Here is a 16,550-nt window from a genome sequence, read left to right as displayed (position 1 = left end):
CATTAACCACGATAAAAGGTCTATAAGGGGCACGTGAATAGTTGATGAATCTGCAACTTTTCAAACTGGATATGTAGAGATTGGTAACAGAACTATTGAGACTGGTATTTACGTAATACTGAGTGAAAACAAATGTGTAAAAGTATCATAGGAGACTGTAGAGGAATGTTAAGAGAATGACCTGCATTGATAACCGAGGACATTACTGACTGCAGTAAAACTAAAGAACATTGAGGAACATCTGATGTACGTAAAGACCTCAAGGCAAGCACTCAGATGGTGAATTATATCTAAACATCAGGAAACACGTTTTTTACTGTGAGGGTGACTGAGCATTGGCACAGGTTGCCCAAAGAGGTTGTGGAGCGTCCGTCCTTGGAGATGCTTGCAACCCATCTGGGCACGGTCTTGGACAACCTGCTGTATCAGTGGCCCTGCTTGAGCAGGGGAAGTTAGACCAGATGATCCCCAGAGGTCTCTTCCAACTTCAACCTCTCTGTGATTCTGTGTTTCAACAGCAGATTGATTCAACCTGTGCTTTCATAATCGAAGATGGCAGCAAGATTAAACCAAATTTTATGTGCCACTCCTCTTCCTGTCATCCTAACAGGATGGTAGACTACAGCCCCAAAGAATATACCAGAATGAATAAACCAAGCCGATGGGTAGCAATGACTTAGTAGCTGTTGATAGTTAAAGAGTAGAAAAGATTTGTCTAAAGAACAGTTTGTCTTTGAGAATCATAAGAACTCATAAGATGTTGTAGTAAGACACAGTGAAGATGTGACAGCTGAAATCTCCTGTCCTCTGTGTCAGACACAAGTCTTAAACAGATGAATTTGGTGCACTTGTCTTGGTATTTGTGAATAAGTGGATACGAAAGTGAGTGGGTAGAATCAACTTGATTAGCAAGTTAGGTAAAGTCACCTCAGCCTTCACTGAGGTCTGACATTGAGTTTTGTTGCATCACATTCCTTCAGCTATTAATTTAAAGTGTCCTAAAGACTTTGGAGTGCTCTTTGGTAGGTGATTCTTGCCAGTTTTGAAGCACAACATATTAACTGATCCAGTGGATGGTAGTTATCCATAATGCAATGAATCACATTTTTTTTACCCACTTTTTTTGTCTATATGCAATTTGATGATCACTATTCCTTAAGTTACTTTGGAAGTACCTTTGCATATAACTAATTTAATCTTGTAAAGCCAGCCTGCACAGATTGACTTGTCCTACATATCACTGTATAAACAATGTTATGACCAAGTAAGCTTGGAGAGTATTGGCTGTAACCTGGAATGCCTTCACTGTGATTTGTGGCTTAATATTGCCAGAAAAAATATTATGTGAAAGCCTGAGGAGGGTATATGTATGGGTTTAATTTTCTTTGTTTTATAGAGAAAGGAAAGTAAGGTTATTTTTTTAACCCATAGATTGTTTTGGTGTAAAAATTAGCCTGCAAAATTAGGATAAGTAAAGATTTTTTTTTTTTTACTCTGTAATGTAACAAAGTGGAGGTCCAGAAAAAAATTGTCTGCAGATAGTACTGTCATATTAAAATGTTACTATTTACTATTACTGAAACAGAATAGTGTGCTTGTGTTATGAACATTTCAAAGCTTTGGAGACTCTAAAAGTGTTAAAAATGGCATGCACAAATTCTTCTAAAGAATTATTTTGATTCTTTTAAGGCAATCATTGGGCATAAAAATTAGTGTGTTTGCACATTTTTTTACCTCCCAGTATTTTGTTTGTTTTTTAATCCTTCCAGTGACCACTATTGAATCCTTCCAATAAAGGAAAGAGAAAACAGTCTGTTTTGTTTCAAGGTACAAATCAAAAGCTCAGTAAGGAGGTATCAGGTAGCAACTCCTATGAAGGTGGTTAAAAAAATGGTGGAAAAAAATCTCCACCCTTACTTTCTCCATATATTGGGTAGTGTTAGGCTCAATGTCCCCTAGGGCAGCCACGCTTGAGTACTCCTGCCAGGCTCAGCCAGTAGGTTTTGGCTGGAGGTGTCTTCTAGTGCATGCAGACCTCTCTTCTGCTGTTTGCTGACTGCTGCATCCTGGCCAAATCTCAGTCATTGCTCCTCATCAACTCTGGGGAGCTATAAAATTTATCTCAGTCTGTATATCAACATCTGCTTGGAGTTAGAAAGCAGGTTACTGAGACGCAAGATCCTCTTGAGGTTAAACTGGTTTATTTTGGCCGGATGTTTCTACAGTACTTTTGCTTGAATATTTTCCCTTTTGTGTGGAATTTTGTGTAAGTTATTTATTTATCTCATGTGAAGTGTGTGAACTGTGCTAATCCCTTGAAGGAATTTTTCATTGTTGCTGATAGGTGCCCCTTTAAAGGAGGGGGAAAATCAGATATGGGAGGGAGTATGGAGAAAGAGAATCTTTTGTGAAAAAACAGTTGTCCTAACTTTTAATCTATTTTAGTCATGAAGTGTCAGGAATTGAGAAATTGTCAGGAAAAAGAAAAGCCCGAGTTACTGTCATAATGCAAAGAACTTCACATTTCGAAGCTTTAATATAACCATTAAGGCGATTCAGAATTCTGATTCATCGTTTGTGCTTGTAGGCCTGAAAAGTAGTTTATGTATTTTTAATTATATATATACACACATATATTCTTTTTCCCCTTCATTAGAGTCCTTATTCTGCAAAAATTTGGGGGTATACCTGTTTTAAACACAAAGATTAAGAAAGTAGCATTAAAGAGATAGTATTTAAGTCTGTTAATTATTTTCAGATACAGCAGAGTCAGTAGTAAATTCTTAAACACTGTTACTTAAAACTCTACTACTACTACTACTACGTAATTTTTTACTTTACAAATGCATACTTGGGATCTTCTTCATTCAAATGTGTTGAAGATCAAGATATCTAAAATGTATTTGCTTTTTAAGTTCCTTAATGTAAAAAAGACTAGACATATGGAACTTCAAAATGGATATATATTAAGTTCCTGAATGCAACGCTTTTGAGTGTCTTGTCAAGTCAGTAGTCAGTTTGGGCAGTCAAACACTGGAACAAGTTGCCCAGAGAGGCTGTGGAGTGTATTCAAAGCATGACAGGACAGAGTCCTGGGCAACCTGCTCTGGCTGACCCTGCTTGAGCAGGGGGGTTGGACTAGACAATCTCAAGAGGCCCCTTCCAACCTCAACCCTACTATGATTCTGGGATCCAGTGCTCTTTGAACAAGTGATATCCAGGGCACATGCTGGAGTTTGAAAATACAGTGTGTGTATTAATTCAGAGAACTGCCTTTACTTTCATTTCTTACCAAGTACAATTTTTGTCCGGATTATTGTGAACAATACACTTCCCTTGTTTTTGTTTTCAGGTTTGCTTTATTCAGCATGAATGCAGTCGTCATCTTCCCTAAGAGGATGCTGTAGATGAACAAAATTGTTTCCTATATTCCTTTACAGGAGTGGTTTTTAGGTAAAGCATTATATGATGAAGAATCTACAATAATTCACCATTATGCCTTTGCTGAAAATCCTACAGTCTTTAAATTTCCAGATTTTGCTGCTGGTTGGGCACTTAGCATTCCACTTGTTAACAAGTAAGAATTGAATTTTTAATCACTTCTTATTGGTAGTAATTAAGAATATTTAATTTATACAATTTTTCTAGATACTAGTCAGTATTATTTTAATGAGTTACGATGTCATGTGGATTAGTATTTTCTATGAAAGATGAAGGTGTTTCTGCAGTTCAGTTGAAGGTCTTATTGCAGATCATGTAGACATATGCAGTCAAATGTTAATTTTGAGATGTCTTTGACTTGAAGCTGCTGATTGCAGCTTAGCCACAGCAGACAGCTTGGATTGTACTCAACCAGTGCAGGCTGGCCTCTTGTGGATTTGACTTCAGAGCCTACACTGAGCTTTTGCTGCTGCCACCTGTATTATCAGCCTCTGTGCTGATACATGTAAGCCTACGTTAGTTTGAGGATCTAAGGTGCATAGTAAGATACTCAACAAGGCACAGTAATGTACAACTGGCTCTTGAGTATGCCTACATAGACTTGTGCTCCCACTATAAACCTACTCAGAAAATAGTCCTTCCATTTCTTCCTTATTCTACACAATCCAAGCATAATTATTATAAACACTTAAGAATTCATTAGTAGACAAAGGTACAGAAATAGATTTCTATCATTGCTCTGTGTGTGATTTATTTTGCTTCACTCTGTCTAAAAGTTAATGTCATATCAGCTAGTTAATAGGTGTCCAGTACTAGATGTTCAACTAGTTCAATGCCATCTCTTTTCATTTTAAAAATGTATTCTCCCCCAGACAGCGGTTTTATTCCTGGATCTTAGAGTGACTGCATTGCCCTCTAGAAGTGTTTCTTATGCTATAGAGATGTTTATTTGAGATTAGATGCTTAGTTTTTAAATGAGATTTGAAAACTTCACAGATTTCAGAAGTCGAATGCATCTTGCTGTAGCAAGGATTGATGTTTTCATAAATTGAAGGTGCCTAAATGCTGTGCTTTGGAATACACCAAAAAGAGAATTGTCTGAAGTATGAGATGCTGATCAATATTGAGCTTCAAATGCACTGCTGCTTTTAATCTGTTGAAAATGTTATGCCAGACTCTCCATCTACTCCAGATGAGAACTTTCTTCTTGGGCAGGAGGAATGTATCAAAATGTGTGTGCTGAAAACCAATATTAACGTCGTTATGCTGTGATCAGATAAAAAAAAAATTGATATGAAAAAGAAATACAGGTTGCTTCTTGAGACAATAAATACAGATGTGTGATTTATTATTTTTGTTCTTCCTTATAAGATGGTCAATAATACCAGCCACACTTTGCTGCATACAGTAGTAATTGATTTTTTTAATAAGTTTTTTGAGTAAATTTCTTCAACTTTAATTGTATAGGCTTGCAAAGAAGTTGAAAAGTGAACCACTCAAGTCTGACTTTACAATAGATTTAAAGCATGAGGTAAGCAGTGATGTGGTGTAAGAAAAAAATTGTCTCAAATCTATTTCAATGGTGATTAATAATAATGGAAATAACAGATTTTTCTTAGATGTTGCTAAGAAGTTTGAATGTCATGGCATGTTTAATTTCTTTCCCTTCCTTTAGAATATCGTAATACTTTAAAAGGATAATTCAAGCATAGAACAATTCATGAATAAAATTGCATTCTTATATGAATACATCCATGGTTGTATACAGTAAAGTATCTTCTAAGGCTTGCTCTATAAATGAAAGAGACTTCCAATTCATGAAGTGTAAGCTGATGTGAATAGGATCACAGATATTAGTCAGCCTCACTCACTTTCTAAATCGGACTCTAAAAGTTAAATATGATGGAGTTTGGATTAAATAGTCTGAGGAACCTAACTGTTGTGTCAGCAGTCAACTCTACAACTTGCAGCATGGAAGTCTGGAAATTTTTTTTTGCCTCTGGTGTGGTGGGTTGACCCTGGCTGGAGGCCAGGTGCCCACCAGACCCGCTCTGTCACTCCCCCTCCTTAACTAGACAGGGGAGAAAAGGTATAATGAAAGGCTTGTGGGTCGAGATAAGGACAGGGAGAGATCACTCACCAATTATCGTCATGGGCAAAACAGACTGAACTTAAAGAAAAATTAATCTAATTTATTATCAAGCAAATCAGAGTAGAGCAATGGGAAATAAAACCAGATCTTAAAACACCTCCCCCCACCCCTCCCTTCTTCCCGGGCTCAACTTCGTTCCCGGTTTCTACCTCTTCCCCCCTCAGTGGCACAGGGGGACAGGGAATGGGGGTTGTGGTCAGTTCATCACATGTTGTCTCTCCTGCTCCTTCCTCCTCAGGGGGAGGACTCCTCACACTCTGCCCCTGCTCCAGCCTGGGGTCCCTCCCACGGGAGACAGTCCTCCACCAACTTCTCCAACGTGAGTCCTTCCCATGGGCTGCAGTTCTTCATGAACTGCTCCACCGTGGGTCCCTTCCACGGGGTGCAGACCTTCAGGAACAGACTTCTCCAGGGTGGGTCCCCCATGGGGTCACAAGTCCTGCCAGCAAACCTGCTCCAGCCTGGGCTCCTTTCTCCTCAGGGCCACAGGTCCTGTCAGGAGCTTGCTCCAGCGCAGGTTTCCCATGGGTCACAGCCTCCTTTGGGCATCCACCTGCTCCAGCGTGGGGTCTTCCATGGGCTGCAGATGGATATCTGCTCCTCCATGGGCTGCAGGGGAACAGCCCGTCTCACCGGGGTCTTCTCCACAGGCTGCAGGGGAATCTCTGCTCCGGCGCCTGGAGCACCTCCTGCCCCTCCTTCTGCACTGACCTTGGTGTCTGCAGAGTTTCTTACATCTTCTCACTCCTCTCTCTGGCTGCAAAAACTGCTGCTTCTCTTTTTTTTCCCTTCTTAACTCTGTTATTTGAGAGGTGCTACCACTGTCGCTGATTGGCTTGGCCTAGGCCAGCGGTGGGCCCGTCTTGGAGCCGGCTGGCATTGGCTCTGTCAGACACAGGGGAAGCGTCTAGCAGCTTCTCACAGAAGCCAGCCCTGCAACCCCCCACCCTGCTGCCAAAACCTTGCCATACAAACCCAATACATCTGGATTGCGACAGTTTTAAAAGGTAGCCACTAGGTCTTTCAGTGAATGAGTGAGTTGACTGAAAGAACATGAGAAGAAAGGAGTGGGGGGATCTGAAAGAGTATCAGTGCTAACTTTTCTGAAGCTTTTTTTTTTTTCTGCCTTCAATATGTTTGTGCAGCGCAGAGTTTTGTACTGTTACCAAAGTGAACTCCTGAACCAGGGTGGAAGGGGAGGATGAATGTGGAATAAGCTTGCTGATTTTGGCCTGGAATTATGCATGATATTGAATTTGGTTTAATTTTTTAAAACTCCTGAACGTCAGCTATAAATTCTGGTTCCAGCCCAAAAAAAAGATCACCTTACTTAAAACTACTGCTGCTGTTACAGATCTTTGTTCTGTAATGGTTATAAACCTCCTCACTTCCAACATAAATTTACAGTGTATTTATAGAGTATAAATTGGTAGCATATTTAAATGAATTGGGTTTTGTGCCAACACAATTCTTTCACTGTTTCCCCTCCTTGACTGATGTATTTCTCAAAAGCAATTAGACCCCTCTCAGCTTTCATTTTGCTACGTGAAACAAGCCAACAAGCTGTTTCTTTCCTCTTGTTAATTTTTCTAAATGCAAGACCTTGGGCTTCTGTTAATCTTTTTGTAAGTTACTTCAAAGTCATTCATATATTCTCAATATTCAAGTCTACCTCAGCACTGACAAAGCCTCTAAATATAGGGTCATAAAAAAATAATCATTAGCAAATATTTCTTTTATGTGCCACAGATTGCTTAATGAAAAACAATTGATCACTCAACTGGCAAAATGACTTCCATCCACTTCTTACTCTGTTAGCAGTTCTTTGCATATGTTTCGTTTCAAATTTATTGCCATTGATAACCTACTTCAGCCCTGTAGTTATTCTTTCTGCACAGTCTTGTGTCTCCCTAGACACAGTTCCATTCCCACTCATTTATTTTATAAATCACCATCTTCTCCTTCTTGAATCATTTTTATCTCTACGTCCTTCTTGTGTGAATCAAGATTGACAACAAAGGATATAATCTGTGATCTTTAATGATTGTATGTAATGTTTAAATTTATGAAGGATGATAAATGTTTTAAGAAATGTTTTAGTTTGACAGAGTCCTAATAACATATGCCTCTAGTCTTTGGTATTTTATTGTGCTCTGTATCAGGTTTTTTTTTACCCTACTACTTTCCAAGTCCCTATTTCTTATATCCATAGCATTTATATCACTTTCCATCTAAAAATTCCATCTTGCAAATATGGTAAAGGGGTTTTGTCATGCTGCTGCTCATTTGTAGATTGCTTTTTAGACTTTTTGTAACTGCACAATATATAGCATATTCCCTGATGCTTATTCAGAACTGGAAGTGAATAATAGTTTTTTGTATATCTGACATTAGATTTGAACTAGGACTAAGACTAAGAATATTACTTGTCTTTTTATTGTAAATCCATTTCCATTGTTTTAGGAACAGTCTGTCATCCTGTTCCATAACTCAAAATGTCACTCTAACCTCACTTCTGAAATATGATAGCGTCACACCATTCTAAGGCTTTCCATTGAAGATTTCATTATTCAGTGGGAAATCTTAGCACATTATGAACTTTCATAAATGATTCATGTTAAGTTACAATTGTTAAATATTCTTTGTGTTGCAGGAGTGTTGCTTCTTTGTTGTTTCATCTGATAGACATTCATTCTGAATGGCTGAATTCTGAACTAATACAATCTTAAAATGTACTGGAATCTCTTCAGAAATCCCACCCCTTGCTGTTATGTTCTCCTCCAGCTAGAAGGCAGGGTCAAGAACCACTTATATCCCATAATGTGAATGTGGTGACAAGGCAAAAAGAGAACCTTGGAGATATATGTCTGTTTATTGGCTGCTCTTAGGACAAGTGTGTATGTTTTAGGTGTCATTTCCATACTCCTCCTCTACTCCAAGCACTATCAATAGCATTTGTCTTAACTGCCACTCATGCTTACGCATTTTCTTCCCTATAGAGTGGCCTTTCCCTTTAGTACTTTGTTGAACTCATCTGTAATGCTAACATCATCTGTGTTTTCAGAAGCATTGCCAAAACAGCAAATAAACAGACCACTTAATAATGGCGAAGCTAAGAAATTAGAACTTACAAACTAGAAACTCATATTGAAGGAACCTGTAGCTTACAGTGGTTTAGCAAGTCACTATTTGCTGAGCAGTAGTAGTGCCCATGTTTGTACTCACAGGTCCCAGTCATCTGCATCCACTCAGTTACAAGGAAAAATATAGTAATTTAAACTCTTTCCAGTGCAATCAAACTAAATGTTGATGAAACTTAAGTTTCAAAAATATGATTGTATTCTCCAGCCTGCCCCCAGTCATAACAAGGCCTGTAACAAACTTCTATTTTATTCCCTTTAAGTTCCAGAAATGACTGTGTACAGGTAGTTGGGGTTTTCTGAGGATGTTGAGACCTAAGTGAGATGGGCAGGAAAATAATCATTTATAACTTAGAAGTCTGTAATTGGTTTGGTGGCTTGGGCTTGTCCAGACCGTACTTTTGGTTTGTGCTGAGTTCTTCCTGAACGCTGGGGAGAAGGAAATAGTACGCCCTTTTAATAATAGCCTCATGATCACGTTATTTGCTAAAAGAGCAGCTGAATTCTGTCTTGAGGTTGGGGTGGTTTAAAGCTAACAGTTCCTAAGTAGGCATAAAACAGTGAAAAGGAAACTCATTTTCATTGTCTTTGGGGTGTGCTGGGTCTGGTCCCATATTCCAGTGAAGCACTTAAGTTGTTTTCTCTGCAAGAGTCATTGGGGGTATGTGTAATTAACATGGGAAACAGAAACTAGAACCCAAGACTGATTTTCCTCCCTTGGAGGGGTCCCATTCCCACTGTGCTGTAGAGTCAGAATCCCCTTCACTACACTGTCTTGTTGGTTCCATGAATCTTATTTTTTGCACGGTAACTCAGTTTCATTAGTTAACATGGAGAGTCTCTGTCCCAGAATATCTCTGGTTTGTTGGTGTAGCCACCATTTTGAAAACTAGAAGCTGTAACTTCTGGCTGAGTTAGGCAGAAGCAAACCTAAACCCCAGATCTCCTACATCTTGAGTATACGCTCAAAAAGCTCTTGTCCAAAGATGCTTTCACATCTTTGACCTATCCTCAAGAGAGACTAAGCGTTCAGAATTGGGAGTGTATGGCAGTGCAGCTGGGAAGCTCTGAATCCACATACTTACTGAGATACTATTTTCTGCCTTTTAGATTTTTAAGAACTTCATTTTGTTCTTACAAGTTTCTGAAGAATTTTTATATAAAATGAAGTTAATGTTTTAACTGGTCTGAGGTAGGCACCCAGCTTAGAACTTTTCTGCCTGAATACTTAGTCTGGCAAAGTTGCAAGCAGTGTAAAAGTATTGCAATAGAAATACTGGGCAAGTCTAAGTATTCTTGATGTGTCATGAAGTACAGATTGAAATATTTTTATTATGAATTGAGTGTAAATGCCAAGGGGTGCGGGTTTTATCTTCTTCAGACATCACTGGTTTGGTTCTTCCTTTTTCTCTCTAAATTTTGGCTGGCTTTTGTTGTTGTTGCATTTAAAATGGTCAAGATTCTTCTGTAGGATAGCATATCTATTACATTATCCTTCATTGTATTTTACAGTTTCTCAGAATTTCAGTACTGATTTTGAGCATTTTAAATTGTCACCAGAGAACAGGTCTGTTTTGAAAAGCTGAAAATTGCCACACAGGATGAAACAGGCCTTGCTATTCTAAATTATCAAAATAATTTTAAAAGAGAAACACAATAAGGATTTTTGTTTACTTTAAAAGAAGGTGTAAATATTCACTCTGCCACTTCTTATAAAAGATAAAGATTAGTTGTTTTGACATGCTTAAATATATGAAACTAATTGTAATTCTATGAAACGAATTTTAAAACTTGTCTGTCCATAGAATTTCTTTTATAGCAAAAAAAATTTACATGTTGACTCTAGGAAATGTGAGCAAGAAGTAAGGTATGCAGCTAGTTAATCAACTAAGGGACAGATCTACAGCATCCTGTATTTTTCAGTTTTCCTGTGAAGTTTGTCCTGTAATATGATTTCTTTGTATACCCTGAGAATTTTTATCCAGTTTCATTACTGATATAAATGTTTTCTATTTTGATAGATTGCCCTGTATGTTTGGCAGAAAGGGGAAGGACCGCATCTTACTCCAGTGCCTGAGTTCTGCACAGATGATGTAAACTCATATAATGTTGATCGTTGTGCAACAACGTTCAGTAATTTTCTGCCACTTTGTGTAAGTAACATATTTTAAATACCAGTTGCTTAGTAAAGGTAAAACTCCTACTAAAATGCTAATACTTGACTTTAAAAATCTCAAACCTTAAGAAAATATTTTTCAGTAAGTTAAAAGGAAAAAAAAGTTTGTCCTGGCATTTATCTATTTTTTAATATGCTTTCAGCCTTCCATGGCACATGATATTTCCTGGCAAACTAATACCGCATATGCTTTAATGGGTCTTTCTACTGCAGTGTTTGAGCAGCCCATGATCTATAAAGTATTTCTCCATACATTTCTGTGAGATACTAAAGTACAGATAATTTTTTTTTGCAGATGGGAATCTAAAACTTGTTGACGCTAAAGATAAAATGTGATATAGTATTTGGTGCATTAAAGTACAACCCATCTCTTCCACCTCTAGAAGAATACATTTATGATATTATGGATTAACTGTCACTAGAGGCCAAAAAATGTTCCATGCTTCCAGAAGAGCCAGAAGCTTTATGATTTCTAGGTGCCATAAAGGAAAACAAATAAAAAAGGTTAAGTGATTTTATTAGAGTTGAGAAAATTCAAAGATTTCGACTGTGTAGCATTTAAGCTTCTTTTTCCAAGTATGATTAATTTCAAAGAAATTAAGAAAACATTCTTCAGATTAATCATTCTTAGTTCAACAACTTCTACTGCTCATTCTTTTTTCCTAATGAATAGGAAAAAGCTTTTTTCCTAATAGCTCATGTTAGAATACTACATCATTGGCAAAAGCATTTCAATAATGTTATTTCAGGAATTTTAAACCACTAGTGACCTTTTTTCTAAGAGACAAAAATGTACTTTCTACTGTATCACTGGTACACTATTCTACTTGATATGCTGTACAATTAAAAGGTATTTTCTGTTTTATTGTATGTGTGGACATACATATCCTATAAAATGTTACAGACAGAGCCTGCAATTACAAAATTCTTTTTTGTTCTGTTCATATAGGGAGAGCCACTGAAAAAGGAAGATGTCTTTGTTGCTGTAAAAACATGTCAGAAATTTCATGGAGACAGAAGTAAGTTGTTGGTTAGTCAAGGTAGTAGTTCTGTGATATAGTTTATGAAATTAATATTTAAAAACAAGCTGATATACCTTGTCTCTGTAGCTTTTGGGGAGTAAATTTTTGCAAAATCCGCTGGGAAACATGAAAGCTTTCTTAGTACAGAATCACAGAACAGTAGGGGTTGGAAGGGACCTCTGGAGATCATCTACTCCAATCCCCTGCTAAAGCAGGATCACCCAGAGCAGGTTGCACAAGATCACATCCAGGCGGGGTTTGAATATCTCCAGAGAAGGAGACTCCACAACCTCTCTGGGCAGCCTGTCCCAGTGCTCGGTCACCCTCAGAGTGAAGAAGTTTTTCCTCATGTTGAGATGGAACTCCCTGTGTTCCAGTTTGTGCCCGTTGCCCCTTGTCCTGTCACTGGGCACCACTGAAGAGTCTGGCCCCATCCTCTTGACATCTGCCCTTTAGATATTTATAGGTATTGATGAGATCTCCTCTCAGTCTTCTCTTCTCCAGGTATTCTTTAGGTAGAATTTTTTTTGCTATTCAGAGTTCTTCAGGAGAGCTCTGAAATGTTTAAGATAAAAAGTTTTGGGTGTTTGATGTTTCATCATTAGTGATTGGTTGGGAAAAAATTTTGAATTGAATACCTAAATTAAAAATATGCATAAAGTTAGCTTATGTGGTTGTATATTGGAGCTGTTGCAATATTAATTAATATAGCATCTATTGATATCCTTCTGTGTGTTTCCCCCAGATAATTGGTTCAGTTCTGTTCCTTGTACTAGCAGTGACAATTGTGCAGCTGTTTGGTGGCTGATTTAGAAATCTGAATAAGCTTAAACCTCTCTCCCTTCCTCCTTCCTTTTGTCCTGCCCTCCCCTCCAGTAAAATATTGAACAGCTTACTGCTATCTATCTATCATCACCCTATGCAATTGGATGTGCATAGGTGTTTTGTAATGCTTGGAATAGGAAATTTTGTCTCTTGTAGAAATGTGGTCATCTGTAGAACTTTGTCCGAGCCATGGCCCAGATCAAGAGTCTCCCAGGTGTGCAACCAATGGAGCGTGTTTCATCTGGAAATTGTAGTGTTATACAAGTAATGATAGTCACCATGAAAATATGACCATGATATCCATGGTAAAAACAACAACCAAAAAGAACCTAGGACAGCCCTACAAGAAATGTCGAGTGGGTATTAACTTCCTTCTCAGAGGCACAGAAAATAAAGACACAGACACTCAGCTTCAGCTAATACACAGTCAGGCTCAGCTAAGTTGAGGTAGATCCAGTGTCTCCAAAACTTGGAATGAAAATTTCTAAATCCATTGATTTAACAAAAGACACTCTACCTACTTGATGCCACCTACCAGTACATTCTAGTTTAATTCTAGATATTTTCTTAATAAAGAATTTCAGGAATTGATTGTTTCCAGGAATTTACTTGAATTTTGTGTGCACTTGAATATTCCAGGTATGTAATATTGTCACCATTACACTTAGTTTGTTCATAAGCTTAATTTAAAATTATTATTATTGGCAAAAAAAATTGAAAATTAAGTAATGGCTAGAAGTTGTACCAAATTTTAGGGGTAGTTTGCCATACCTATTGTCAGAGGACAGGATGAAGATAAAAGCTCTCTTCTGAACTAAGTCCCCCTTTGCTAATGCATCAAAACCTGTGTAGGTTCTGTTACTTCCAAATTTAGACTATTCACCAGTTGCTGGGTTTTTTTCTTCAAAGTAAGATTTATGGATTTTTTTTTTCTTAATGTCACTGCGCTTGATGAAGGCACATTTCTAGTATTTTAATCACCTAATCATTAGGCTATCTTTTAAGTAGCTTTTGACAAAACAAAATTGACTGTCCTGTAACTGGAGTTCACTGAAGAGTTCTCCTTTCTGGATCCATGTTTATTTTATTATATCATACTTAAAACAAAAAAAAAAAAAAACCAAACCAAAACCCAAACCTAGAAAGTCAGGGAAGAACATAAGGCTTCAAAAAGATAGTGTAAACATCCTTTGAGAAACACCTGTTGAAGACTGAGGAAAATTCTTGAACTTTCCTCACAGCTTCCAGTGTTATGCAATAGAGCATAATCTTACTCAAGATTTTGAAAGATTAATGGATGCCAGCTTCAGAGAGCTCCTTTTACCTGGTAAGTCATTTTTTTATTGTATGCCAAAAACTACGTTAGTGCAACATGAAGACTTGGAATTCGATGTGCAAAAGCAGCTAAATTTTACTTCAGAATTTACTTCAGGTACGACTCTCCTTCTTACACATACTGTATACAGTTATATAAGAAACTTTCAAGACTGCAAATATGTGTCAAGGTTCTAGAATTAGTACAAATAAAATATAATTGAGAGCTTAGAGCTGACCTTCTGGAAGTATCTCCATAGTGCGATATTAGAATTTCCATGTGATCACAAGTATTAATACATATTGATAAATATTTGCATCAACCATTTCAAATGGTTGTTCTTTCTTTGGAACATATGAGTTGTTAGAAATGATGAAGTATTGTGGGATTCAATTTGTGGTCGACACACTGGAGAGAAGGGATGCCATCCAGAGGGACCTTGACAGGCTTGAGAGGTGGGCCCGTGTGAACCGCATGAAGTTCAACAATGCCAAGAGCAAGGACCTGCACTTGGGTCAGGGTAATCCTAAGCACAACTACAGGTTGGATGGAGAATGGATTGACCAGCCCTGAGGAGAAGGACTTGGGGGTTTTGGTTGATGAGAAGCTCAACATGACCCAGCAATGTGCGCTTGCAGCCCAAAAAGCCAACTGCATCCTGGGCTGCATCAAAAGAGGTGTGACCAGCAGGTCGAGGGAAGTGATTCTGCCCCTCTACTCCGCTCTCGTGAAACCCCACCTGGAGTATGGCGTCCAGCTCCTGAGATCTCCAGTACAAGAAATACACTGAGCTGTTAGAGGGCTGTGAAGATGATCAGAGGGCTGGAGCACCTTACTTATCACCTATGAAGACAGGCTGAGACAGTTGGGGTTTGTGGTGGGTTGACCCTGGCTGTAGGCCAGGTGCCCACCAGAGCCACTCTATCACTCCACCTCCTCAGCTGGACAGGGGAGAGAAAATACAACAAAAGGCTCGTGGGTTGAGATAAGGACAGGGAGAGATCACTCACCAATTACCATCATGAGCAAAACAGACTTGACTTAGAAAAAAATCATCTGATTTATTACCAAGCAAAACAGAGTAGGATAATGAGAAAAAACCCCAAATCTTAAAAGACCTCCCCCACCCCTCCCTTCTTCCCAGGCTCAACTTCAGTCCCAATTTCTCTGCCTGTAACCCCCAGTTGCAGAGGGGGACGGGGAATGGGGGTTGTGGTCAGTTCATCACATGTTGTCTCTGCTGCTCCTTCCTCCTCAGGGGGAGGACTCCTCACACTCTGCCCCTGCTCCAGCCTGGGGTCCATCCCACAGGATACAGTCCTCCACCAACTTCTCCAACGTGAGTCCTTCCCACAGGCTGCAGTTCTTCACGAGCTGCTCCACTGTGGGTCCCTTCCATGGGGTGCAGACCTTCAGGAACAGACTGCTCCAGCGTGGGTCCTCCATGGGGTCACAAGTCCTGCCAGCAAACCTGCTCCAGCCTGGGCTCCTCTCTTCTCAGGGGTACAGGTCCTGTCAGGAGCCTGCTCCAGCGCAGGCTTCCCATGGGTCACAGCCTCCTTTGGGCATCCACCTGCTCTGGTGTGGGGTCTTCCACGGGCTGCAGATGGATATCTGCTCCTCCATGGGCTGCAGGGGAACAGCCCGTCTCACCGGGGTCTTCTCCACAGGCTGCAGGGGAATCTCTGCTCCGGCGCCTGGAGCACCTCCTCCCCCTCCTTCTTCACTGACCTTGGTGTCCGCAAAGTTGTTTCTCACATCTTCTGAATCCTCCGTCTGTCTGCAAAAGTGGCCGCACCTTTTTTTTTCCTTTACTATGTTATCTGAGAGGCACTACCTCTGTTGCTGATTGGCGTGGCCTAGGCCAGCGGCAGGTCCATCGTGGAGCCGGCTGGCATTGGCTCTTGTCGAACATGGGGGAAGCTTCTAGCAGCTTCTTTCAGAAGCCACCCCTGTAGCTCCTCCGCTACCAAAGCCTTGCCACACAAACCCAATACAGAGTTGTTCAGCCTGGAGAAGAGAAGGATCCAGGGACACCTTAGAGCAGCCTTCCAGTACCTGAAGGGGGCCTATAGGAAAGCTGGAGAGGGACTGTTTACAAGGGCATGGAGTGATAGGACAAGGGGTGATGACCTTAAGCTGCAGGAGGGTAGATTTAGATTAAATATAAGGAAAAAAATCTTTACTGTGAGGGTGCTGAGGCACTGGAACAGGTAACAGGTTGCCCAGAGAAGCTGTGGATGTCCCCACCCTGGAAGTGTTCAAGGCCAGGTTGGATGGGGCTGGGCAACCTGGTCTACTGGAGGGTGTCCGTGCCCATGGCAGGGGGGTTGGAACTAGATGATCTCTGAGGTCCCTTCCAATCCAAACCATTCTATGATTCTGTGTTTCAGAGTAGTTGTTCATCTAAGTCCTCACCATTTAATGTTTAAAATGGAAAAAAATCATTGATTTTAAGTTGATCATTCTCTTCCAAACA

The 16,550-nt window shown here is 39.5% G+C and overlaps 1 protein-coding gene across 1 annotated transcript in view; it reads left to right on the top strand.

The window, feature by feature from the left end:
- B3GLCT (beta 3-glucosyltransferase) overlaps nt 1-16,550 on the top strand; it is a 67,613-nt gene that overhangs the window by 38,752 nt on the left and 12,311 nt on the right. Inside the window, exons 7-10 of the mRNA XM_054809294.1 lie at nt 3,441-3,577; nt 4,909-4,972; nt 10,755-10,886; nt 11,859-11,928. Coding sequence (XP_054665269.1) covers nt 3,441-3,577; nt 4,909-4,972; nt 10,755-10,886; nt 11,859-11,928 — 403 coding nt within the window. The remainder of the gene's footprint in view (nt 1-3,440; nt 3,578-4,908; nt 4,973-10,754; nt 10,887-11,858; nt 11,929-16,550) is intronic.

Source organism: Grus americana, chromosome 1, assembly GCF_028858705.1.
Source record: "Grus americana isolate bGruAme1 chromosome 1, bGruAme1.mat, whole genome shotgun sequence".
Taxonomy (NCBI): domain Eukaryota; kingdom Metazoa; phylum Chordata; class Aves; order Gruiformes; family Gruidae; genus Grus; species Grus americana.
Note: the sequence above shows the minus strand (reverse complement) of the source record. Positions and strands in the feature narration are given on the sequence as shown.